This window comes from Pavona decussata, unplaced genomic scaffold (genome assembly GCF_977016875.1).
Source record: "Pavona decussata unplaced genomic scaffold, jaPavDecu1.1 SCAFFOLD_315, whole genome shotgun sequence".
Taxonomy (NCBI): domain Eukaryota; kingdom Metazoa; phylum Cnidaria; class Anthozoa; order Scleractinia; family Agariciidae; genus Pavona; species Pavona decussata.
Window position 1 is genome coordinate 825,449 of NW_028145706.1, and position 26,164 is coordinate 851,612.

At 38.6% G+C, this 26,164-nt stretch overlaps 3 protein-coding genes and 1 pseudogene across 6 annotated transcripts in view; 2 read left to right on the plus strand and 2 right to left on the minus strand.

The window, feature by feature from the left end:
• Window positions 1-4,441, plus strand: part of LOC146454109 (hemicentin-2-like) — a 57,982-nt pseudogene extending 53,541 nt beyond the window's left edge. Inside the window, exons 19-20 of the transcript XR_014859328.1 lie at window positions 1,017-1,318; window positions 3,346-4,441. The product of XR_014859328.1 is annotated as a hemicentin-2-like (transcript). The remainder of the gene's footprint in view (window positions 1-1,016; window positions 1,319-3,345) is intronic.
• Window positions 1-26,164, plus strand: part of LOC146454102 (uncharacterized) — a 392,508-nt gene that overhangs the window by 186,343 nt on the left and 180,001 nt on the right. The window lies entirely within an intron of this gene.
• LOC146454111 (uncharacterized) overlaps window positions 12,919-26,164 on the minus strand; it is a 143,928-nt gene continuing 130,682 nt past the window's right edge. The window contains exon 21 of one of the 2 annotated variants that reach the window (XM_085095849.1): window positions 12,919-13,556. The gene's annotated coding sequence lies outside the window, so the exon portion shown is untranslated. The remainder of the gene's footprint in view (window positions 13,557-26,164) is intronic. The other variant, XM_085095848.1, reaches the window with a different exon arrangement.
• LOC146454112 (uncharacterized) overlaps window positions 13,563-26,164 on the minus strand; it is an 80,825-nt gene continuing 68,223 nt past the window's right edge. Inside the window, exons 17-31 of the mRNA XM_085095901.1 lie at window positions 21,897-21,982; window positions 21,576-21,628; window positions 21,299-21,489; window positions 20,433-20,537; window positions 20,333-20,351; window positions 19,827-19,866; window positions 19,398-19,704; window positions 19,083-19,193; window positions 18,387-18,577; window positions 17,923-18,045; window positions 17,611-17,681; window positions 17,419-17,459; window positions 15,182-15,278; window positions 14,780-14,879; window positions 13,563-14,089 (exon numbers count right to left, since the gene is read on the minus strand). Coding sequence (XP_084952027.1) covers window positions 14,024-14,089; window positions 14,780-14,879; window positions 15,182-15,278; window positions 17,419-17,459; window positions 17,611-17,681; window positions 17,923-18,045; window positions 18,387-18,577; window positions 19,083-19,193; window positions 19,398-19,704; window positions 19,827-19,866; window positions 20,333-20,351; window positions 20,433-20,537; window positions 21,299-21,489; window positions 21,576-21,628; window positions 21,897-21,982 — 1,601 coding nt within the window. The 3' untranslated portion in view covers window positions 13,563-14,023. The remainder of the gene's footprint in view (window positions 14,090-14,779; window positions 14,880-15,181; window positions 15,279-17,418; window positions 17,460-17,610; window positions 17,682-17,922; window positions 18,046-18,386; window positions 18,578-19,082; window positions 19,194-19,397; window positions 19,705-19,826; window positions 19,867-20,332; window positions 20,352-20,432; window positions 20,538-21,298; window positions 21,490-21,575; window positions 21,629-21,896; window positions 21,983-26,164) is intronic.

The following is a 26,164-nucleotide window of genomic DNA, read 5'->3' on the forward strand; positions in this document are numbered from 1 at the left end:
AAAAATAGTCACTCTGAAAATGGTACGCGCTATTTTGAAGAAATTCGAAAGACTAGGATAAACCTTATCCTTCAGTTTGGTGCATTCAGTTTACGAACTGACCAGTCTGGCCGGCTAGTTCTGACAAATGGAAAGTGCCCATAGTACCAGGGTTGTGCCCTCTTAAACCTTGATAATTGAACTATACCAAGCAGGACATCAATCTGGGCATTGGTTTTACAAGCGCCATTATCAATTCAGCATAGTGCTTGTGTAGACGATATCCATGGGCATTGTATCAGACAATGGCATCAGACTGTACACTATTTTTGGGGGTACATAGGCCCGTCACCCAAAGATCTCAACTTGGATTTGTCGTTTAATCTTAAACTTAAAAGCAGTTCTGCCAAGCTTTTAGCTGAAGAATGTGAACAGAGCACAGTTTTGTGCCGGTGCTTAGGCGCCAAGTGTAAATGCTGCCTTAGTTCATCGACATGGGCACCAAACTTCCTTTAGTTGAATGTCCGTAAGGTGAAATGTCACACCGGCAACTCTCGACCAGAAGAGTGGAGTAAGTTTCAGATTTGCTTGAGTACTAACCTGAGTATTACTATTATTATAATTATTGTTTGCCACCAAATGTAATTTACAGAATCGTAAAGAAATAAAGGAAAATGGTGAGGAATTCTAAAGAAACCATGAAGCTTGTGCTTCTTCAACTAATGCTAAGTTACAGAGATTAATAGAATGACAGTGGGGAGATAGGTAAAATAACAATTAGTGATTAAATACAATAATAAATGGAAAAAATGAAAAGGAAACATACACGAAAAGTAATAATATAAGGGAGAATGGGGGAAGGTGATCAGAAGTATAGTTAAGAAATTTAATTTACCCACTGTAGATAATTTTTGCGCAGTTTAAAAAAAAATGAAGAAAAAATAAAGAAAAATAATAAACAGCAGCAAATTGTCATATCATACCATAGTTCTTTTAATCCATACAGTGACATTGCTGTTTTCTAACATTTCATGCAGATGGTTTGGTTTATGCAGACTTAGGAGACTTTGGGAGGCCACAGATGCCCCCTGTGTCCACTTCACCAGAAGCTCTGCCTCCAGTGAAAAGGCCACCAGCTTTCGAACGGACACAGTATGCTGACATCACAGACTTTCTCAAAGGCGATGCTAGCTTGCCTAAAGAGGGGAACAGTCAAAGTATAGAGATGAAGACCCAAACTGCCCCGCCTGCAAATGGTAACAGCCAAGGCAATGAAGTGGAGCCTCAAGGTGCAAACAAAGGCGAGGGTGGGTTAAGACCCAAGGAAAGTGAACTGCAGGTTGATCCAGTGTTCTTTCTTAACTTAGGTTATAAAGCTAGTTAAATATCCTCAAGGTTACGATATAAGGGCTGGTTTGGATAGTCCAAATTTGTTCCCTGGTCTCAATCCGACAGGTTAAATCACAATAACGTTAACTTTTTAACTCGGTAGCTGTTATTGAATTAGCTGTATTGTTTCTGTAAAACAGTTTTCCAACATTTGATGGCTTGTTTATTTTTTGGATGTAGTTTGAAGTAGTATAGATCATCTTAATTTAGAGTAGATTAGTAAGTTTTGGTCCTTTCCGTAGTGAACCGTTTTCTTTGCATTGCAATGTAATCTAAAGCCGCCGTTACACGTTGAAACTTTTAGCTGAAACTTGTGTGCAACGGCGCTGCCAAACAAGTTTCAGCGGGCGTTGCACCGTGTAACATGGTCGGTTTCATGAAACTTTTTCGAACTTCCGTTGCGAGACAAGTTTCACGAAAAGTAGAACGGCTTTCTACTTCTGCAACGGCTCGCAACGGTCGCAGTGCTGAAAAAACAAGAGTTTCACCGTGTAACACCACTTCGTGAAACTAGTCTCGTTCGCCGTTGCACACAAGTTTCAGCTAAAAGTTTCAACGTGTAACGGCGGCTTAACTTAGTCTTGCGGCTACGGCAAAACTACAGTGTAGTCGTCGCACGTACAAGTACAGTGGTATTGCAAAGGCAATGAGAAACGGTCTCTGATAACATAAGGGTTATTACTTGAAATTATTTTTTCCAAGCACCATGGACGTTATTCCTATTACTTATTTGGTAAGCTATGTGTACGTAGCAATATTCTACAACGTTTAAATAGCGAGTGTGTCTAAATGACTTATTTTTGTATGAGCGTTTTAGATATTTATATAGAGCGTTTTAGATTGTTCAAAGAACAAATTTTGAAGTTCGGGTATTGAGAAATGAATGTGTAAATAAGTAAAATATTTTTTTTAGCTGAGTAGCAAATTAGCGTATAACTGGTTGGTATGTTTCTTACCAAAGATAAAGTGCTTCGAAAATATGGTAAATTTTAGAGAAGTAGGGGGGCCTAGTGAGGAGGCCTTGTTGAGATAACCATGTTCGTTCGTTGCGTTGAAGATATGATTGTGTTTTTTTTTTGTTTTTGTTTGTTCTTTTTTTTTTTTTTTTTCGTTTGTTTGTTTTTTTTTTTTTTTACTCCAGTATGTTTTCGGTTTGTTTGCCTTCGATACATTCGTGAAAAACCGGAAGAACATTTTGTGACAAGAACGAACTGATTTTTTTATTTTATTTTGTCTTATTAATTTACTTTTTTTTTGTATTGTTTTGTTAATTTGTGCGTGATATAGTGTTTCACTTGTGTTTATCACTTTCGAGGTCACGCAGCATGAGGTGTTTTCTGTCGGCTAGGAAGTGATCTGAAAAAGTCCAGAACATTTGAATAGTGGTAACAAACACAAATCAAACGCAAAAAAGCCATAAAGTGGACACTTAAATGATGATAGACTAAAAACACCAAAAAACCTTATTCTAGCTAAGCTGTCTTTGGTATCTTCAGGACTATTTGTTTGTACTTATAAATTAGTTCATCGTTTGCAACTTGTAGTTGAGTTCTTAACGATGAAAGGAGAAGTATTTATCTATTGTTTGAAATTTCACTTGTATATGATGTTCAAAGCATGAAGATTGTTGTTCCAGACGGACTACATTGCGGTTAAAACTATGGCGAAACATTCAAGATCTGATGATTTGTAGTAGTACAATGAGAATTCACTAATGTTCGAAACATCAATGTTTTGTTAGTATCAGGATAAAGCAGTAGAAACCATTTTGAGTGTTTTTGTAGAGGAGTTGAAAGACAAGCAACGCTTACACCTTTTTGGATTCAAAAGTGCTCAAGTATTTCTTGAACTCTACAAGGACATTAAAAATGTGTTATATCTTATAAAGGAAATAATTAATCCTAACATTAGTTGTTATTCTTTATCGATAAGACGTTTAACGTCGATTGATGCATGTCTTTTATTTAAAAATGTTAGAGTTTTCTTGCAGGAAAACGAGGAAGCAGTGATTGAAAAAAGATGGAACAGATGGAAATCACTTAAAATCGTCATTGCGAGAGTCTTAATAGTTGTGATTCGAGTTGTAGCAGTAGATTACGTAAATGTTGTAAGTATTATTCCTGCCTTGCGAAGCTAACTTGTGTGGTATCAAATACATACGAAGTTACCTCAATCATATAATCTTTGTTTTTAATATTTTAACCCATCGTACTTTATTAATCTAATAATCACGTAACCCTGCTGCTTGATATATAGCTAATTTGAGGATAAGCATGAAACAGGGTGAAATGTGTGGCAGGGTGAAATAGCGTTTCGTTGAGAAACCGTTGCTGTCAAGGGGAGGTGGCAAAGAGGCAAATTACAGCTTACCGTCCTCTCTCTCTGTGCGGTGAACTGTGTTAGTAATTGGCTATATCGGTTATCGAACTAGTTTTTCCCATTTCGATGTTTCGAGTTTCTCGAAAGTATTAAGTTGTTGTAATAGGAGTTGTCCTGTGTTTTACTGTATTGTTATTTGAGGCTTGTGACGACTGTTCTTCAATGTAAAGTCTTTCTATCAAAACGGTATTTTGAGAAACTACCCTCGCAGGCCTCGGATACACAGTACAAATGGACTGACTGAGGACAACATCGGGCGAGTATCTTGGAGTGCTGTTTCAATTTATTCAGTTTTTGAAGCCCCAAAAGTCACCGTCAAGAGAGGCTAGTTGGATAACTGATACAGCCATTTGAAAGCATAGGACACCACTAATGCACAGGATGCTAAAACTCTAATCAGTTAGGTCATAAAAATGAAATGCTAAGTCAGTACTTTCGCCCCCATGGTAGAAGGGTGTGAACTCCTTCTGTTGACAGAAGCGGATTGAGAGAGATGGCCAGGAAACGTTTATTGGCCTTCAAGGGGTACATTGAGCTGGTTTCTGTCCTCGACACTGGTTCTCGTTTGTCTCTCGTTGTTAAGGTTTTCTGCCACACGTTTTTGTTTCCTTTTAATGCTTTTTGGTAATGCTTTTTCGTAGTCTAATCATGTAATCAACGTTTGATTAATGCCTAATAAATGCTGATTAATTCCTGGTTAATTCCATTTATTAATTTAATGCGTATTTGTTTTCTCAGTATATTAATGTCATTAATTGGGCATTTTATAATCAATGTGCTTCCAATAACGAAATAATTGTGATCATACTTCAAAACAGTCGCCTCATATGACAATGTGTTACCAATTTTATTTCGCTCTGAACTAGTAAAAATTGTTCAGAGCGAAATAAAGTTGGTAACATATTGTTATATTCGTCTCCTTTGTCTTCGTACAATCCATTTTGTAGTGCATGACGGAAGCGGCCAATGTATAAACTGTTATTAACCGCATTTTAAAGGCTGTTTTTGAAAGACGAAAACTGAACCAGGATTTTTTAATGTCCCATAGAGAGTACCACTCTTTAGGTGCATAGTATGAGAAAGCACGCTTTTCAGATTTGAAATTAACCTCCGGCTGTTTGTGGCTGCCATCCAACAGAAGTATAATGTTTCTCGCCCTATTGATGGTTGATATTGGCCAACCCGCGTGCTGAATTTTGCTGAATATTAAAGTTCCCCGGCGATTTGTGATGTAATTTCGATGATGAGTTTTTCGGCCAGGGTAGGGTGGCTCACAAACGGACTGCCAGCTGCACTTCTTTATCAGGTGAAACTACGATGGTAGGAATGCCTAATAATTGGTAAACAAGTTATGGTCTTTCTCTTGACAAAATAGGGTTACCATAGCAACTGTAAAGTGATCATAATCAGCATGTTCAGATACAACTTTTTGCAAAGTTTTGAAAAATTTGTAAGGAGGGTTCACCGGGAGACTCGTGTTTGTCACGTGAACCTTGTTTAATGGCCTTAGCTCCCACGATTCTCCTCAGTGGCTCAGTGGTAGAGCATCCGAACTAGTAATTGGAAGGTCTCTTATTAATTTATTTATTTATTTATTTATTTTTTATTTATTTAGCTTCGCCTAACTAAAATACAGATACAGATCTATATGCATGAATACGTAAAAAAAATTATTAGGCAGGGAGAACACTAGAGCGTAGCCAATTACAGCGGATCCCACGTTAATTATTTAAAACTTAAAAACTAAAGCTACTGATATATAAACAAGAAAAATCAAGAGGAAGAGAAGAACAAAACAAAGGAAGTTCAAATTGCTAGAAGCAGCACGTCGGCGGGCATACTAGATCCTTGGTTCGACTCCTGATAGGAGCACTCGGATTTTTTCCGAGAATGCCTGGGTCACTTAATAAATATATACATCATTCTTATTTATTCACCAGACTTAAAATATTCCAGCACATTTATTACGTTGCGCATATGCCACACGACATTTCAATTAATCCTAGCAGTATGCAAGATGTTTGTCCCATGAACCTAGTTTAATGACCTTAGCTCCCACGAGTCTCCTGTAGCTCAGTGATAGAGCATCCGAACTAGTAATCGGAAGGTCTAAGGTTCGAATCCTGATAGGAACACTCGGGTTTTTTTTTCCGAGTATGTCTGTGTCACTTACTGAATAATAGATCATTCTCATTTATTCACCAGGCTTAAAATATTCCATCACATTTATTCCATTGAGCTTAACCTTTGCAACCTTTCTTTCTGGGATTGCAATGCACATGTACTAGTATGTGATATTACCAGATCCCACCTACAGTGATGACCCAATGTTGGTGGTGGTGGTAATTGTTCTTTCGGCTTATAATTTTTTTTGTTTGTTTATTGTTTTAAGATCCTACTGTTATAGAGTATAGTACATTTAATCAAGTTATCGTGGAAGGGAACAATGTCACTCTTCATTGCAATGCAACTGGTAATCCGGCACTGAACATCGCCTGGACAAAAGATGGCAGCTCGACAGTTTTGTATCAAGGAGAGACATACAGCATTGTTAACATACGAAGACAAGCTGCTGGAGATTACACATGTACAGCTTTGAATGTAGTGGGCGACAAGGCCAATGCTACTGTTAACGTTACCGTACACTGTAAGTTGCATTTTTCATTTTTCGCCATTTGTTTTTTCATATGAAAAAGTAAGAGCAACATCCTTGAAGAGCAGCCCTAGGCCTCCTTTTAAAAATTCCTGATCATCATAAACGTACTTACATGTAAATGCAGAGTTACAGATGGAGGAAAATAGTGAATCCAAAGTCCTTCTTTTGAATTCTACAAGAGGGTTGATGGATGATGTTACATGACGTAGCAATTGGCTTTTTGGATCCACTATCCTGGATGCCCTTAGCAAAATTATCTAGAAATATGACAATTATTAGCAGAAAGCCATATTTCGTCATTAAAAACAGGAGAACCACGCAATTATTCCGAGATAAATTTCGGGGAATCCATAAAGTTCGAACTTTTTATTTCCTGCAGTACCTCCAATGGTGCTACAAGTTGAAAACTGCTATAGATGGCGCCAAATGTAATTTTACTGATAACCGTTCACCAGTTGAATGCTCTAATTCTGACCACAGCGTCTAACGCAGTGAAATCTGTTTGACCTGTGCACCTGCCACAAAAGATTGACAAATATCTTGACTCCACCTCATTTTAGAGAACAGCGTAATTTCTCAGAGACCACCAAGTAAAGTTGTTGTTGAAGGAGGAAACGCCACTCTTCATTGCAATGCAACTGGTAATCCTGCACCAAACATCACCTGGACAAATGATAACATCAACACTGCGTTGCTTCAAGGAGAGACGTACAGCATTGTTAGTGTACAGAGGCAGGCTGCTGGAGATTACACATTGCCCAGCTTGGAATGGAGTGGGTGAAAAGACCAATGCTACAGCTAAAGTCACTGTACATTGTAAGTTGCATTTTGCCTGCAAGTAGCTGTTGGATGCACACCATCCTTTAGCCTCCCACGCAGTCGTTTTTAGGGGACTCGTATTACCTCCTCCCCATAAACGCCTGCTTACCCAAGCGCCACATTCCTTTCCGCCGCTAAGCAAATCACAGTGAACCTTCTAAAATCTGGAAGGTTGACCTTGACCTCAGAACGCCTCCCGCGGGAACAGTGAAAAACATCACGTCGGAGACAGAACTTGACTGAGCTTACGTGAACTTTCAGCACGGTGTGCCCTACGTTCAAAACTTCTCGTTTAAATGCCTATCAAGTGACTGCAATCAAAGAATTCGTGACGGGAAATAGCGATATTTTTCGTCAATTTGCCGACTGGTTACGCAAAGTCGCTTTAATATTTATCAAGCTTTGCCTTCAATCTTGTCGACCTTGTTGGTGTGGAGGAAACCGAAATATTTCCGATATGTCGGTAAACTTTAAAGATTTTGCAGTTGAAACTCGCTTTGTCGTTGCAATTTTTTGGGGGGCATGTGCGACATTTTCCCATGACCCACAAGTTGATCGGCTCTTTGTCGTTTAACTTTCCGTTTAATAGTCTTTAGTGGAGTGGTAAATACTGCAGATCTCCCCTTGATATCTTCTACATTCTTCTTTGCCTTCTCGAATCGAGTTAGTCTCTCGTAGCACTTCGTACAAACAAACAAATCTGCTCCAGAGTTTCCGCACCGGTGATATCTTCACCGACTGTCAACTCGATCAGGCGGGGATCGGGTAGATCGATTACATTTTCCTGAAGATTTTGACTCTCCCAGCAGATAACGGTGTCAAAGCGTCGCACAAGAACCGCTTGTATTCACATTCGATATTTGTTTTGGCGTTTCAGTCATGACCAGCCATTCCAGAAGTGAAAAAAATATATTTATTCCAACTTAACTCCCGCATCTCTCAAGACTGTACCAGAGACTGTACAAAGCTCGCGGGACTGAAACGGAAGTGGCAATTGTGACCAGCAATTTGATTTGATATCTTTAGACAATGCCTCGATGGTGATTGGCTAGGGTGCTTGGGGAGTTAAACAATGGGAAAGGAATGTGGCGCTTGGGTAAGCAGGCGTTTGTGGGGAGGAGGTACGAGTCCCCTAAAAACGACTGCGTGGGAGGCTAACCATCCTTGGGCCCTCTTGCATTCCTATCTTTCTCGGTTATTTTCTTTTAAATTTTTATATTTTTCGTTATAAGGTGGGTTATCAAGGTCATCCATATATGATCCATATTTACCCTTTCCGTTTGCGTAGCAGATTTTTTGAGCCAGGTCGGCGAAGTTCATGATTTAACCATCAACATCTCGCAAATGTCACCTCTGCAGTTGAATTTCTGGATTACGAAGTTCGTGGGTGAAATAGGAAATAGTTCTGGTGGTCGGTATCCTCCAAAAACACTATATCAAATTGTCTGTGGCATTAACAGAGATATCAGGAACTTAAGTGGTGAGGATGGCGTATACATGTTAGCGAGGAGTGATCGAAGGGAAGTGAAAGGAATTGTTTTGCATTCTTAAAGTGCAGGTTTGCCATGTTTTTTATAGCCAATTAATTTTTTTTTCTTAATTCCTCTTTTTGTCAGGTTTACTAGTTTGATTTGTTCTGGGCGAATAAACTATCTTGTTGTTGATTTCTTTTGCTTTGTTTCTTTGCTCTCAATGGAAGGGTTGGGTTCATTCTGTCATACAAAATACTAATAGCTCAATAAGTATCCTGTATGAATGATACAGAATACTAATAGACCCTTCTCCAAAATGGCGGCACCTGATTTGAATGAGTTAAAATTGAACTGAATGAAAAATTGATACCAGCACTGGAGAGAGCACCTTTACTTTAGTAACCTTGCAAAGTTTCAGCATATTAGGTGTTATATCAACTTAAGAAATGTAAAATTAAATTTGACAAATTTACAGACGTTTGTATGAATGGGGGTATACGTCAAACCCCCAGTCATACAAACGTCTGTAAATTTTTCATTTTTCAACTTACATTTTCTCAACTGGTATTACACCTTATATGCTGAAACTTTGCAGGGTTACTAAAGTAAAAGTGCTCTTTCTAGTGTTGGTATACGTTTTTAATTTTGACTTATTTGAATTTTCGGCTGCCATTTTAGAGAAGGGTTTATTGAGCTATTAGTATTCTGTAGCAGTTCATTTTCAATTCACAAACCCCAGTTTTCCCTGCCATCTTTTCAAACCCTCCCCAAGCTTTCAGACAGTTGAGATTTGTATCGGGTTTACAGTGGTATCCATATGAACTAAATTCCACTTTTAGATTACCCTCATGAATTAGTAATGAATTTTTTCAGCAAATAAACCCCTTCACGATGTTGAAGGACTGTCCAAGAAGTGTACAGTTGGTAGCGATGCGAGGCACTACTTTTCAATGTACCAGTGAGGCACATAGGGTTTATTTATTTTGTAACCCCTTTGATTAGTTTTTAAAACGTGCTTCAGTGTGGAAACGAGAAAACGGCCAGTTATGGCCATGATAAACAAATACAAGGCAGCTGACTAGTTGGCTCGATTTCTTTATCTTTTAGTAAGATTAAAACAGAAAAATTAAAATCTGACACCCTTTCTTCGTTTTTCGACCTCCAAATAATATCGAGCGATGGATATCAAATCACGGGATGCTATCGTCTGACAACCGCTGTCTGGTTTAGTACCACGTGACGTGTTTACTACAAGAAAGAGCTTGGTACTCTTCTCAGCGATCCTACGAGAGGTCACCCGAAAAAGTAACAACTTCGTTGCATTTGTCATAATATAGGAGTAGTTTACATAATATAAAAATTATAAGAAAAATTATATTCCGAACTCGAGTCGTACATGTACATGAACTAATACCATTAAAAGCCACGAGCGTATTACTTACTTGGTGCTTTATGGCCGTGCAGAAGGAGTATTAAACGAACATTTGAGGGGAAGTTATATTGTATTGTCATATTAATGTCATATGTTTATATATTTGTTTTAAGCTGTAACACTGAACAGGCCGCTTGTCTATAGTGTCTTCTGGTTGCATGCTGCCTGACGTCTCACTGGAATTTAAATTCCATCAAGAATGTTTCTTCTGGTGTTTCTTTCTTTCTATCATTATTGTTATCGTTATACAGAACGTCGCTCATGAATCCATAAAAACAAACCAGCCGACTACAAAGCCAAATTTCAACGTCGTTGAGTAGCTTTGTAACTTTTATCATATTTCAGAATCTTGAATAATTCAGTATCTACAATATTTCAATATCCATAATGTTTTTTCTCCTCGGTTTAATTGAACGTCTCGCCTAGCTAGAATATCAAATTGGTCCTGAGATTGTTTACAGAGGGCTTGGTCTAATTTCGAGTTGAAATTTGCAGAAGCACGAATTTCAATTTAAAAAAAAAGCATTCAATACTCGAAACAACTTATTACTCGGGCCGTAAGGCCGCACGAGTTAAGTTTTTGGTAGCGTTATCAAATTCTTTTTTTATTTTTTTGGTCGCGATGGGCCGAGAGATAAGACTTCGATAAGACTTTTTCCTCTAGAATTTATCAACTTTAACAGAAACGGTATTCGCTTACCTAGAGAGGTATTTTCTATTTCCAAGGCGAAGACTCTTAAACTTTATGCAATGAACAGACGCGAAGAAACTTAATCTGTTTATTTGTCTGTTTTTATAGTGTCGTTTGTGTATTTTTTAACTTTCCAAGTTTTTCAGCCATTCATATTTCAGCTTTTCATTACTAGCACTTTAGAAATTCGAAAGGTTTATATCGTTTTTTATTTACGTAGCATTTTTTAGTTCCTCAAGGTTAGTTTTGTTTAACCGAAGATCACTCTATGACCCGGCGGGCCAAGATAGATAAAGATGTCTCACGTTTACTGTAGAAAAAACAATCAATGTAGAAACGGTTTCTGTCTTCAAATGAAAGGTGAATAACAAAAGCTTTCCCTAGAATTTCATTTAAAAATATTAACAGCGAAACATTGAAAAACGTATAAGGATAACGTACGCGTGATGCGTAACGTTACTCTAGGTCATACCGGAAATTACGATCCGTCATTGACCCGGCGTCACAACGTATCAGGACCGTACAAAAAGGTTTCTGTCTCCAAATGAAAGGTGAAAACGTAAGGATTAAAGCCCGGGGATTATAAAAAGCATTCGTTTGACAAATGTCGTTTTCCCCTGTATTTCATTCTGACTGCAAGAAATGCAATTCTATGTGGTGGTTGCTTATTGCCTCACTATATCTCTGTATCTATCTATTTGGGGGAATTAGCGATGCTGGAGGTTATCACTGCTAAAAGATTGTAGGTTTACGCACCACACAGTCAAATATGGTCCGAGTATAAGCTGAAAACAGCTTCTTGTTCAATTTTGATTATGGGAAATCAGTTATTATAAGGAAATCAGTAAATCCAGGCCCCGGTTGTTCAAAGAGCGGATATCGTTATCCAGTGGATAAATCACTATCCAACGGATAAAATGCACTGCAGCCAATACATTTTATCCGCTGGATAACGACTTATCCGCTGGATAGAGTTATCCGCTCTTTGAACAACCAGGGCCCGATATACCGTCGAGCCTGTACTAAGCGTTCACCCTCGCGGAATGGTTAAGCGACTGCTTAAAACAGGAACAAAGAATACAGGAGAGACTCTGGGGTACTGGAATTTTATTACCGCCTATTACCGCAGGATTTCTGCGGTAAAACAATGGAATCCATTACGGGGCAGCCAATCAAAAAAATTAAATAAAATTCCAGTTCTCCAGAGTCTCTTCTGGTGCCCACCCGCTGTCCAAAAAGACTGAGGACTCTAGGTACGAGATTGACCAGGGAAGAATAAGCACTGCCTTGCAAATGATTAATTTTAATTACGGATTGTGGTTGCAAAAAAATGCAAAATCAAGCGCATGAAATCTGCAATACTGAAGCGCATCACTCGATGTCGTTTTGCCAGTTTGATACCAGTGAGCATGCTCTTTAACTTCAGAGAGTAACCGCTGTTACAAAGTATTGCCTGAAAGAAATTGTCTTCCAATTTCTTACAACGCCACAGACGACGAACAAAGAGGCCCGGTCTAAATGAGGTTTATAAGGCGGAGTTTTTTCAACATGCAGTGAGCCGCGCTCGAATGATGTAAAAAAATGGCAAAAACGGTACTATTGTCTCCAACGCCAGTGCATGGTTAACCCCAGATATCTTGCCTCTCGTTTATGATTCGTTAAAAATATGAGGGTAACAACTATATTTCTGTACGACAGTTTTGCCTATTTGTGGAGGTAACACGTTATTAAACCGTCTTTTCATTTAAAGTACAATTTTTTCCCAGTTAGAATGAGCATATTTAGATCAATGGATTTCGATTATGTTTAACCTTTAATTTTGCAATTTTCCACTTCATCACCTGCAGGTTGGTGGATCAAACGTGGCGGGTTTGGGAAATCGCGATGTCATTTCTACTACAGTTGTAGCGGAAATGATAACACAAATTTTATTGACTGGAACACTTTTAAAGTATTTCACGTTTTTTTATAATAATGCAGCTTTTATAACTATGTATGTATATACCTAATTCAGCCTCTGGCTGCATAGTAGAACAATAGAGTATCTATCTAGCCCTAACTATGCTGCGCGCTTTCTGTATCAACACCGTTAAGCCATCTCTACAAAGTTTATTTTAGGATTTCTTTCCTCTTAAAATATACCAAATATAAACCTGTCTGACTAGGATTAAGGCTGCATTTAAGGTCCAAAGACCGATAAAGGATACTGAAAAAAATAAATGACTTTTACAAAGTAATGCTGGTTACAACAAGCATGGCGACATTCCTTGCCAAGCCATTAACAGCATTCTTATAATCGCAAAGTAGAAAATAAAATCTCTATGCAATTAATGTTAATGTTAGCTGAAAAACTATACAGCTTCTCGTACCCTTAGGTACTTTGAGTACCGTGTTGGTATGGGAAATGTTTGATTAATTTGAGTTTATATGTAACTCCATTGCAGTGCTAAGCTTAATTGCATAGAGATATTTAAATCCATACTATTGATCAAAAAAACGTACTTTTTTTTTTCACTTGATGCTTGGGATACATCCAATCCCATATACAGAGTAATCTTGGCCCCCGGGTATGCAGGGTTGCATAAAGTATCTTCAGATAGGTGGGAGTTTCCTGCAACAACTCTGCATAACGAAGGATTTTCTCGAACGCTATATTGGATCACGCGGCTGATGGCGGTTTACTGAAGAAAGGAAACGCAAAGTGAAGCTGGACAAAATCCTTGGAAAGGAAAGGAGTGACTGTATAAATCTCCCACTTATCTTTAAAGACCTTGTGCAAACCGACACAGGTCTTTACAAAAATAAGTCATCGACGAGGACAAATTTCACTCTTTACAGCAAGTAAGACTGGCCAAAATCCTTGCGTTTATATGTAACTCCATTAACAATGCTCACATAAAACTAGGCAATTTCTTGTTTGAATGGTCAACTAGCATTTCCCTAACAAACTCAGAAGCTACAACCACCACAAATTAACTGCTACTATTAGACTAGCCAAACACCAAAATTCCGTGAATTATACTGAATGAACACCAATACTTGTTATCGACTAAATTTCTAAAACGACCACTTCATTCTAGTTTATATAATAACTTGAACGCGATAACTTCGTTTTCCTTTCGTTGGTTAATACGCCCGGTACACTATCGTAAACTGACTACTGAAATTACTACTGGAGAAAGAGAAATTCACTTCGTCTGGTACGTTTACACGTTCAAATCTTCAACTTTTGCATACAACTGGTTGTCGTAAATATGCATGTTGATCAGCTTCTGCAAACAATGATAGAAAGAAAGGTATTTTTCTTAGTTTTAGTTCCCGACATGAAAAAAACACTTTTCTTAAAAACTAGAATATAACACAAAACTACTGTAGTTAAAACAATAACAGTAAACCTGACAGTACATTATCACAGTACACTTTGTATGTGGAGCATCACCCGTACTTAGCACAGACGTTTTGGAGCCGCGGACGGCAATCGGAAAGTGAATTTTTTTCCTTTTTGGAGCATTTTCACGCCATCGCGGTTGTAACGTCAAGCCACAGTCATCAACAAGAGCTTTTGCTGTCCGTGGTAAGGAGCAAAACCACGCTTAAGACGGAAACATTCTACTTCCGGTTGCCGTCCGTGGCACACGAGCGTCTGTGCTCAACTTTCTCCCTTACGTCAGTTACGTTAAAACTGGCAGCGTACATGTATGTCCCGATGTTGCTTTTAGCCATACCATGAGTATACTCTAAGTACAATTTCTCTATAGATCTTTAAATGCCAGAAATTGGAATTCCTTAATTCACAATGAAACTCGTCGTTATGGGTATTTTTAACATTTTGGATGCAATGCCAACCAAATTTTTTCAGTAAATCCAGTTGGGAATTACGAAACAACGGGAACAACACTTAAATAAAACGAGCTCTGTTCAAAACTTAACTCATCAGATTTAATGCTTATGTTGAACCTCACCTTGTGTTGATTTTCCATTTTTCTCAGCTGTTTTGTTAAAACAGTGAATTCAGGTCTTGCTTCCGGTTCATTTTGCCAGCAACTCATCATTATCTGATACCTGGGAAAACAAATTTAGCATTTCTTGTAAGTTCTTTTCCCTACCTAATTCTGTTTGTTACGTTTCCTGATATTGACTGTCGTTCTTTTCCATTGATACGTATAGTGTAATAAAAAAATTTATCAGTATCTCGGTCTCGCATAGGATAAAGCTATAAATAGCGAAAATACCCAACCACACGACCATCCGATATCGTTGTGTAAATACATTCTCCCCACGTGGTACTAAAGATATTAATTTATTGTCAAAACCAAATGAAGTTTTCTATTAGTATTAAACGAATAATGGTGCGTGTTGCTTACAATTCATCGTCCACGTGCTGTGGTTTAGGCATCCTGTATCCTCCCTGGAGTAAGCTCGCAATTTTCCTGCCATCCATCCGTGGATATGGTGAGCCACCTGAGCCAAGAAAAGTTTCAGAAGTTAACTTGTTTAGATCCAGGAGGCAATAAATGACGAAATAAGTAAATAAATAGTTATTTATGTAAATGCTTACTTATTTGTTTATGAAATTAACAAATTTTAACGTAATTAACGGCAAATAAATGTAAATATATGAAACATATATTTTGAACTGCGGATGAAAGATCAAATAGAAGAAATATTCTTGCAGTTAGAACTAAAGCACTTGCGAAAAGAAAGCCTGAAAAAATTCAGGGGATTCGAACCCATCACCTCTGCGATGCCGGTGCAGTGCTCTACCAACTGAGCTATCAAGCCAACTGGGAGCTGGTCGTAATAAATAAATGAAGGATGAATAAATAAATGTACGAATCCCATTCAAGCCTGAATTTTTTTCAGTCTTTCTTTTCGCAACTGCTTATGTTGCGTACTAACTGCGAGGATCTTTCTTCTATTTGATCTTTCATCCGCAGTTCAAATATATGTTTCATATATTTAACAATTATTCGCCGAAGGCGAAGTAAATATTGGTGAATATTCCCCGAGACGAAGTCGAGGGGAATATTCACCAATATTTACTGAGCCTGAGGCGAATAATTGTTTTAGTATAATTACTGAGGTGATTATCAGAGAAAAACAAGTACCGTCCGAAAAATGTCGATTTTGTTTGTTTGTTTCAAATCAATAAACAGAGACGCGCAGTCTGCTGATCACATGCTCAATCGAAATCACATGCGCAATCGATAAACTGCACACGGCCTCAAGCAGAAGGTCAGTATTCTTTAACTGCCGCTTCATTGAGATGAAGCACTGACTTCTGTGAATGAATGTTGGTTTTCTCCGACCCGTTTACCAAAATAGATGTAGATGAACCAGGCTGTTTGGTGTAAAACTCGAGCCGGGATCACAAGTGTTAGCGATAGCATTTTATTGCACAATTTCTTGTTAACATGATGGCTTCGCCGGTTAACGGACGTTTGTAAATTGCCCTTGGAGATAAGCTGCTACAGGTAGGAATTAAGTCATTTGTTGGCTTCACCAAACAAGTACACGGTTGTCGCAGATGAAAATATTTTGTTGTGAGGCGGTGACTTTAGATGGTGGTCGAGAGCCGCTCGAACCGACAACAAACTAGTTTTCAGATTATAAAAACTGTTTTCTTTTCTCGTCACTGAAACGTAAAACTTACAGAGACATTTATTCATCTTGTTTACTTCCATGCTTTCAAATTCTGTCTTAAACTCGTTTTGTTTGTGAAATCATTCTGTTAATAAAGAAAATCTTGCTCGAATTTAACTTATTTGTTGTCTTTATTATAAGTCATCGAGATCGACAACATGCAATTTACAAGGGTTTTTTATAACAATTAGCAAAATTTTCATCTCTTGCCTTCGAAAAGTATCACCTCGGACTTAGCTGCATCTTTAGTGCCTTTCGGAATTGTATTTTCTTCCATCCTATTTACTTCTTTCTCAGAAATGTCAACAAATAGCTAAGCCGCCATTTTGAAAGTTAGTGCTCCCGCTATATTCACCTCGCGCGAGGTGATTATAGCAGGATATGACGCAATCCTCGACCAATCAGATCAACAGAATCTCTATAATCACCTGAGTAATTATACATTTATTTATTCATCCTTCACGGGCATATTACGAACTCAAAATACGACCAGCTCCCAGTTGGCTTGATAGCTCAGTTGGTAGAGCACTGCACCGGCATCGCAGAGGTCATGGGTTCGAATCCCGTTCCCATTTTTTCAGGCTTTCTTTTCTTTTCTTTTTGGTAATTAGCTATTTGGTAATTATCGGCAATAAGGTTTTTCCAACCATGCTTGTCTAGATTTTGATGAGAAATTTTAAGTTTTTCACTACTAAAGATTAAATTTCTACACCATTTTAACACCTTTTTACTCATTCCGACTCCTCTCAAGTCAATAAGAATGGTTTGTATAGTTTTCTGCACTATTAGAGAATAAAGAACATTCACGATAAGATCGCCAATACAAGATTATAAGACGTCATTATTGCACTTTGCAAACTTCAGAGAACATCTCAGGAACACAAAAAGAAAAAACCCAGACTTAGTTTAAAAAAAGTTACAAAGTTAAAAAATCGAGTTCACATCTATTATTTGTTACCTATTGTGAAGATTTCGTAGAGAACAACTCCATAACTCCATCTATAAGAAAGTGGAAATAAAGAATGATTTCCTGTTAGTTAATACATATAATGACAATATGTTTATTCAGATTTCCTGAACCGTTTCGACTTTCTGTGGAAGTTAATGGGTAAAATCAGCTGTTAAACAACTCTGCTACAGTTATACTTACACATCACTCTTGGTGGTGTATGTTCCATACAACAACGATTCATAAGCTGTCCACTTGACTGGTAGCCGACCCTAATTGTTGAAAGGTACATGGATTATTTTAGGTTTATTAACAAGTACAATCAGATTAATGTAACACTTTTTCATTATGTTTACATGATTTTTCGATTTTTCTAATCTCGTTATTGCTTTGAGAGTTTATATATGTCATTTGGAAACGGGGAAATAATGTCTCTTTTCTCAAAGAATGCAATACCTCTTCAAATTAGCGAACAATATCACAAATTTTTTAGGACTTTTCTTAGTGTATTACCCGCGTTTTCCTTTCAAAGATGTTTTCTTGCTGCACATCCCTGGCCATTCCAAAGTCTGTCACTTTACACGTTTCTCCTTCTCCAACCAATACATTACGAGCAGCAAGGTCTCGGTGGATGATCTGTAACGAAACACTCATTAGTTCCTAATGGCTCGAGTACGCCAGGCCATCCTGATGCAACTGGTTTTTACTGTTTTTTTTTCTGTGGTTTTGTTGGAAAGTTGTTGTAATATCAAGAGGTCCACTAAGGGCATTTTCATTGCTTATGTGCCCCTTATGGCTCGTGTACGCCGGGACATCCTCGTGCAACTGACGGCTAACCTGTTTATAAGACTTGATTTTATGGTGCCCCTTCCAATCTGGCTTTATTCATTAATGTATCTGCTAATGCATCATTACAATAGAGACTTCCCACTGTTTGTTTAAAATGGATGAGATGAAGTCGGAATACTTTTATTCACCTTTCTGGAAGACAGATAACTCATCCCATCTGCGATTTGCCAAGCAAACTTCATCAGCTGCTCTGATGTCAGGGTAGTCTGGGGTTTGATATCCGGGTCTTTGTAATAAGTGTCATTCAATCCACGGCTCTTCCTCAGGTAACCCAGTAGATCCCCATACGGGACATACTCGATCAACACCATCAAAGGCTCTGAATTAAAAGAAGAGACAACTCAAAGAGTTGCGCTTTGCCAAAAAGTCGGGGGCAATTTATGTTATGTAATCAATCCGTTGCTTCTATATAGCATACATCTCAACAGATAGTACTTCTGGAATGAAAATTGAATGCGCTGTTTTCATCATTAATCAAACTCTGGGATCGTGTCGATGGATCTTTCCAAGGCATTTGATACCTTGCCACACGAACTGCTGGGGGCCAAGCTCAAGTCCTATGGAGCTGACGGCAAAACTACCGATCTAGTTCATGACTACCTTGCAAATCGACGTATTTTCATAATAAACTGCTATCAAACTGCTATCATCATAAACTCTGGAACCGTGTTAAGTACTCTGGGATGGAAATACCTTCCATACACGAAATAACTTCTTGCAATGGAAATCCTGTGTAAGTCGCAAATGGCTGTCTATCAGAAAAATTAAAAAAAACTACCACTGAGGAACTTTTAAACGTGATTATGTAGGATAAAACTGCTTACCAGATTCAGTGACACATCCCAGCAGTTTGATTACGTGATTATGAGGTTTTAGCGTCTTCATCAATTGAAGTTCTGATAGTAAGTCCTTCTTGTCTGTTTCGGGGGTGTTTTCTAAAAGCAAGCAATGAGGCAAATTATAACTGAGAACAGAGCGAGTTGGCAAGGCATTATCCAGTTAACAAAAGAAAAGGTCTCCATTGGAAACAATAAATAGCATTAAGTATGGATGAAACACATCTCGTTTACGTCCATGAAACAAACAATTTTTTTGCCAATACAAGAAAACAACTCAAACCAGTTTCAAAAAAGTGTTACCTTTCAGCATTTTAATGGCAACAGTCGTGTGTCCGGACCTGAACGGAAGTTCTATTGCCGTTCCCTTAGCAACCTGACCAAAAGCGCCTTTACCAATAACCTTTTCCACAGTCACGTTGTTTTTTGCTACTTCCCAGGAGCGTGTCTGTAGATTAAGGGGGGCGTATTCGGCAACTGGAGAAGGACTCTGTGATTGACCGTTGCGGTTTTGTAGGTCCATGTATGTAGCACCGGACATTGTTAGCTGTTGTGTGGAGCTACTTTGACCAAGATGACTGGCATTAACGTCGTCCATTTCTACTTCATTCTGAAAAAGGAAACATGCTTTGTCTCTTCGTAATGTAAGTTTAAAATTAATAGACTTTATTTCAGAAAATGATTTCATACATAGGGTGAAAGGCGAAATAGAAGAACTAAGGAAAGACTTACGTCATAGAATCCTTTATCACCAGGAGGCACCTCATATTGTCTAAGGGTAGAACAAAGGTGTTTGTGAGGAAGTTAATTCTTATTTAATTCAAGACACTACTTCTTGTTTTTTTTTTTTTTTTCATTAGAAGCTAAGGCGCGCGGCGGCTTTGAACCTGAATAACTTTTTGGTGGGGCACCAACAGTCCTTCTCCCCCTTCCTCCCCCACCCCCCGTTCCCCAGAAGACAGAACAAAAAAAGCCCGGTCTAGATAGGATTAATTTACCTTCAATAATTAGCATGACCATAAAGTCTTCCACTTTCCGTTTAACACAGAGTAAGTGAAAAAAATTGTTTAGCATCAGCAGAGGTCTCCGAGAGCCCATTTACTCAGATACAAGTGAGGAAATCAGACTTTGCTTGTAATTTTGAAAACATAATAGCTTTCCCTTTGCATTCAAAATACTAAAATTTATTGATTTGAAAATATTAATGATTTGCTGTATTCTTTCGATTAAATCCGTACCTTTTCTTTTCTTCAGTTCCTGAAAAAAGGATAAAAGTCATCGTTCAGTAAAATAAATACAAGATTCTTTGCCAGAAAGATATTTCACTGAATAATTTACCTTTCTTGCGCTGCCAAATTATGATTACAAGGAGAAGAATGACGATCAAGGCAAGAACTCCGATGATCGCTAGCAAAATGACGTCATTGCTGGAGCGTTTACATTCTGTAAGCAAAAGAAATAAGAAAGCATTTGAAACACGAACAAAATTTATTGAAACCTTCTCTTGGTAAGAAATTTGTCACCCCGGAACATTCCCCAACGTTACCTCACTGCCACAGCGGAAAAAACCGCTTTGTTCTTAAAATAGTAAGTAATTGACTTAACTCAAAAACAAAAAGATATCTTGAGAGTTGCTGGAGCATTATGGTTTTTTACGAAAAGCAATTTACATCCTATTTCAGGCGGTTTTGATGGAGAGCTGAAGTAGTGTATGTGGAGGTTTCAAGTGGCTGTGTGTTGGATTTAATAAAATAGTCTGCGTGTCGAGCTTTGTGCCGAGAAAGGAGGATAGCTGGTGCATGAGACGAAAACTGGTGCGTGAGACGAAAGGAGCGCGTAAGTATGAGAAGAAATTAAATCTGCTAGTTGATTATACTGTTGCTGAGTCCATTTTTGAAACTTAAGTTTTTACAACTCTATGAAACCGTGTAGCTCCTTTCGCATAAAGGAAATACCTCCTTACAATAAGGCTGTTGTTACTGTTGTTAAGGTTTGCAAGTTGAAACATTCACTACCTACTGAAAATGGTTTTACTCAATTTACTCACTATAACGTAATCATCATAATCTCTTGTTCTACAAAGAAATTGTAGTGTCATGAATACTCCATTTATCATGGCGACCAACTACACATAATGAATTTTATTCAGCTGTTCAAACGTTAGCATAAGCAAAAGTAAATGTGACACAAACCCTTTACTATACCTTGTGTGCCTCCTGTGCTGGTAGGTGATGAGGAAGTGGTTGAGCACGGAGCCGACTTAATTGAATTGGGATCCACATTAAACGATCCGAATTCGTTTTGTTCTGCAGCAGTCTTAAGAGTAGATATCACATTGCTTTCAGCTACGTTTTGATTGAATCGCAGAACAAGATCAACGATCACACTACCACACCTAACAGATAAAAATTGAGAGATTGCTCAGCTGCACCTGTTTAAAAAGCTTGCAACAAGAAAATTAAAAGGTGAGGAAAATCATACCGAACTGCGACTCCAACACCTTTCAGGCCGAAAGATTCTAGTGTCTTCTCAACCTACAAAGATAAAAATAATAAATCGGGCCACGAAACCAGCTTCTATCTTCATCAAGAATAACTGTCTCTTGTTACGTCTAATCCCTCCTTATGAACTCAGAAAATCATAATGGTCACTTATTTTTTGCGCACGTGTAAGTTAAATATAGGAGTCCAACCTACTCAAGTTGTAAAAGGGAGCTTCAGGGATTTTTACCTTCTCTTTGGCATGTAATACCAGTTTAGCTTTGTTAACAATCGATTTAAGACAACACAAAATATTTAATACCTCTGTGCGAAACTCATCTTCTGGAAAATTATTACAGTCTTTGTTGGTTATGGTTAAAGTCACCACTCGAACGAACTCCACAGATTCTACGGAAAGAGCAAGAATTTGTCAACATAACGTATACATGTTGAACGTAATGATTTGCTAACACCAAAGTAAGCCATTTTCAATTTTGTGGGAAATATTGGCAGCCATTATTATTATATTATTATTTTATCATCAGGCTTCACTTCCCGCGCTGAAGGACACGGAGTTACTTGGAGAAATTAACACTTGTTGAAAGAGAATCGCTTGTGCTGAAGGACGCGGAGGTACTTGGAGAAACACTTGTTGAAAGAGAAGCGTCCTATGAATACTTCATAGCGCAAACCGGATTTAATGAATAATTAATTTCCTTTGAATCGATTTAATATATCTTTAAATCTGAGACATACTAAGCTCATTTAAAGGTTAGGTCAGAATTATTAAACAAGGACCAAAAGCGGATAGGAAAAGGGAAGGAGGAGGGGGGAAAAATGAGATGTTCATACGGTGGATGTTACTGAAAGAATGACCCCCGTGGTAGCAAGGTCACAAGGAGTTAACCTCTGACAATAGATAGGGGGTTCATTTCATTGAGGAGGCGCGGTGGTGTTGTGGTTATCGCGTCGGACTTTCGATCGGACGGTCGGAGGATCTGAGGGTCGTTGGTTCGAGGCCAGGTTGGTCTCTTCATTGCTGTGTGGTTTCCTTAGACAAGAAACTTTGCTCCACATTGTCTCTCTTCACCCAGGTGTATAAATGGGTACCGGCGACATACTACTAGGGGTAACCCTGCGATGGACTGGCATCCCATCAAGGGGGGAGTAGCAATACTCCTAGTTGCTTCATGCTACAGAAACCGGGCTAAGCTCCGGCCGTGTGGGCCACTTAGGCTCTTGTGCGACTTTGCCTACCTTACCTCATTTCATTGAAATGCGTAACCTTCAGCCCTTGTCTTGTCTGTCGTGGGAAGCGGCGTGGCCTAGTGGTTAGGGGAGCCGGACGGGTAATCTTGAGGCCCCAGGTTCAAGTCCCGCTCCAAGGCCACGCTTTGTAAATAGCCAACTGATTTGCCTCCCACCAGTTGGGATTTTTAACCATGTTATTTTCAGTTTGCATATTTATTTCACTGGTTTATACTGTCCCCAATTAGCGCTGCAGCGCTAAAAACTTCGACACTTAAATAAATAAAGTCATTTATTTTTTTCTGAAGCATCTCCGTGGGCCGGAATCTCAAATCCTCGAATCTGATTGGCTAATCGCGCGCTCGTAACCGGTCCAGCTTTTTACGATACGGACCACGGTCCGGATTTTGAAGTTGAACAAGACAGGCAATTAAGCAAAATTCAAGATTTTATTCACTCACTTCGCCCTGGTAACACTAAAAAAAAGACAACTTACGATCTGAACATTTGGCGAAGATACTGTTCCTCAGTTGGAGAGACAAGAACCTTGGAAAACGTTCCTCCTAACGAGCTCAACATTCTGCTGTGCAGATTTTTCATGGACGTCCGTAAAAAAGATGGCGGAGGATGGCGGAGGATGGCGGAGTGTACGAGCCAGGTACACTTGCATCGCTCCAGAGAAGTATTCAGCGCTAGCTCATTTGTATCTAAAGTTCGCCAGCCATCGTCCTGAAGAAATGAAGAGACCCGAGACGCCTTTCTTCCTGTCTTCCTGACAATAAACCACAAAAGAAAGCCTGCAGATCCTGTGTGGTACAGTCGAGCTCCTCTCGGAAAAAACAAGATCGGAGAATTTTTGACGAAGGCTGAGAAGAATGCAGAACTGCCTGAAAATGTAACCAACCATTCTGTGCCAGAAACCTGCATTTCAAGGCTGATGGATGCAGAAATTCATGTTTATTATGTAGCTCAGCGGAGTGGACATAAGAATACAAAAAGCTTAGATTCCTACAAAACTGCTTCCGACGACCACCAGCGCAAGATGTCCTTGCTACTGAGCAGCGAAACGAAATCTCCCATCTCTTCAAGCGATGCACCGCTTAATCAAGCAGTCAAAGCCTTGCAGCACCCATTCAAGCCGAGAGAAGACAAGCAAGCTTCTTCAGACGAGGATCCCTTGGTTTTTTTTTTTTTCGCTGGTTCGAACATCAGTAAAATTGAAGACTGCACGTTCAATTTCTCTTTCAATACAGCGCCTTGAAGCAGTGGTGAAAGCTCGGCTCGGTCAAAGCCGCGAAAACGCCACATTATCATCTCAGATGACTCAGACTCAGATTAACTTGAACTTGCTTTTGGAAAGTTAGTTTTCACAAATCCAGGGACGTTTTAAACATGTAACGAACCGTTAAGAAAAGTAAACTGCGTCGTGTTTGAGTTTTCATTCATAATTTTTATCATTCGATCGATATTTTTAGACCTTTTGGACATGCGTGTCATCATTTGCAGCGTGTCAACATTCATCCACTTTTGACGTTTGACAGATGATTGTCATTTCAATGACTCTTAAATGGCTTTTTCTTTTTTTACATGATGATTTGCGAGTGAAAATAAAATTAAACTTCCTACAAACATGCCACTTAAATTGATGCCCTATTTACATTTGTTTTATAGGATTTTGTTACCACTTTCCTCCTCCAGCCTTAAACTTACACTCTTACAAACGTCCCGGCGAAAAAAAAGCAAACAAACAGAAAAAAAATAAATAAGTTATTTACCGGTCTAGGTCGGTCCGTATGGGAAAAAACTGTGCCCTTGGTCTTGAGTACGGCCCTCGGCCTTCGGCCTCAGGCCGTACTCAAGACCTCGGGCACAGTTTTTTCCCATACGGACCTCCCGCCCGGTAAATAACATATATTTTTTTTTTTTTTTTGTTTTTAAACCTGGCGAGCTTTGTTCGATTACATAACATTATACGAAGCCCGTTGGCGACAAATTATTTAAACAGTTGAGAAAATACCGAGAGAAAAACATAAAAATTCTATTCGTCAGCAAATATTTCCTAACCGATTGTATTATTAGAAATAAAGCAATTCAGCGTCCTTTAAGTGGGTCTTAAAAATGCATAATGATTATTTCATTTCGTTCTGATGAGAAAAGCTCGGGAATGATTATTGCTTTCCTGGCTCACTTCTTTAAAGGATCCATTTTAAATGCGTCTTGAGACGTCATATAGCCTCTTTGCTCGCGTTAACACTATTCAGCCAGCTTGGGCTTTTTATAAGTTCCTGACCTCTTCGTAACTTGTAAAATCTATGACAATGGAAGAACATTTTTCTTTGGCGTCCACAAAATAAGATGATGATGTTACTAATTACTGACTGATTACGTTATTGATTCTCCACAGCCGCCATCTTCTTCCATAATTATTTTTTGGATCACTGCTACATGCAGTTCTCTAAAACCCCAGAAAAATATCATATTAGCTCAGAAATAATCAAAACCAATAAAGAAACCTGATACAACAAACACTTTCACAATAGAGGTAATCAAATTTAAATATCAAATTTTCGAAGAACACCGCCTTGCCGTGAACAATATACCAAATTCATAAAGTTTGGTTGTGCTTGCTTTAATATTATAAAGTTATGCATTAAATTCACTGCGCCATCGCCCCCCCCCCCCCCCCCTCTCCCCCCTGCGACAAGGCTGAATAGGGTTAAAATGAAATTTCTGATGCTCATCATCGTTCCAGCTTTGGATGCAAAGAAGAGTGTGTCATGAGACCCCAAAGTTGCTGGAAACGGGCACCGACAAATCTTTTGCGTCATCTAAAAAGGGGGAACATACCCAAGTAAAACGCGGCAGCAAGTGGTCTGAAAACTTGAAAAAACAGTGAATTTCTTTGATTTTACTTTTGCAAGAATATGTAACATACCAACCAAGAGGCACTGAACAGATGTTCTTTTGTGCAGAATAATTGGGCAAGCATATGACGTCGAGGAACCCAAAATGGCAGCGCGCAGAAAGTTTAAAAGCGACAATTGGCTATGATAAAATCCAATTTTTAGAACACTTAAACGTTATCTCTACTTTTTAAAATAATCTTTGAAATTTAGGCACAATTTCCAACAAAATTAACGCCAATTTGCTCTGAGAATGGAGGTTCCCTTTAAGAACTGTGCCTCCGTTTGCTACTGTGCATACGTTTTTTGCATCTCCGGAAGCTCCGAGAAAAGGACGGTGCCTACTAATATAAATGTATTTATGCGCAATTTATGACTATGCAAAAAGAATGATCTTAGCTAGGATTGTCGAAGTCCAAACGAATTGTGGGTAATCACG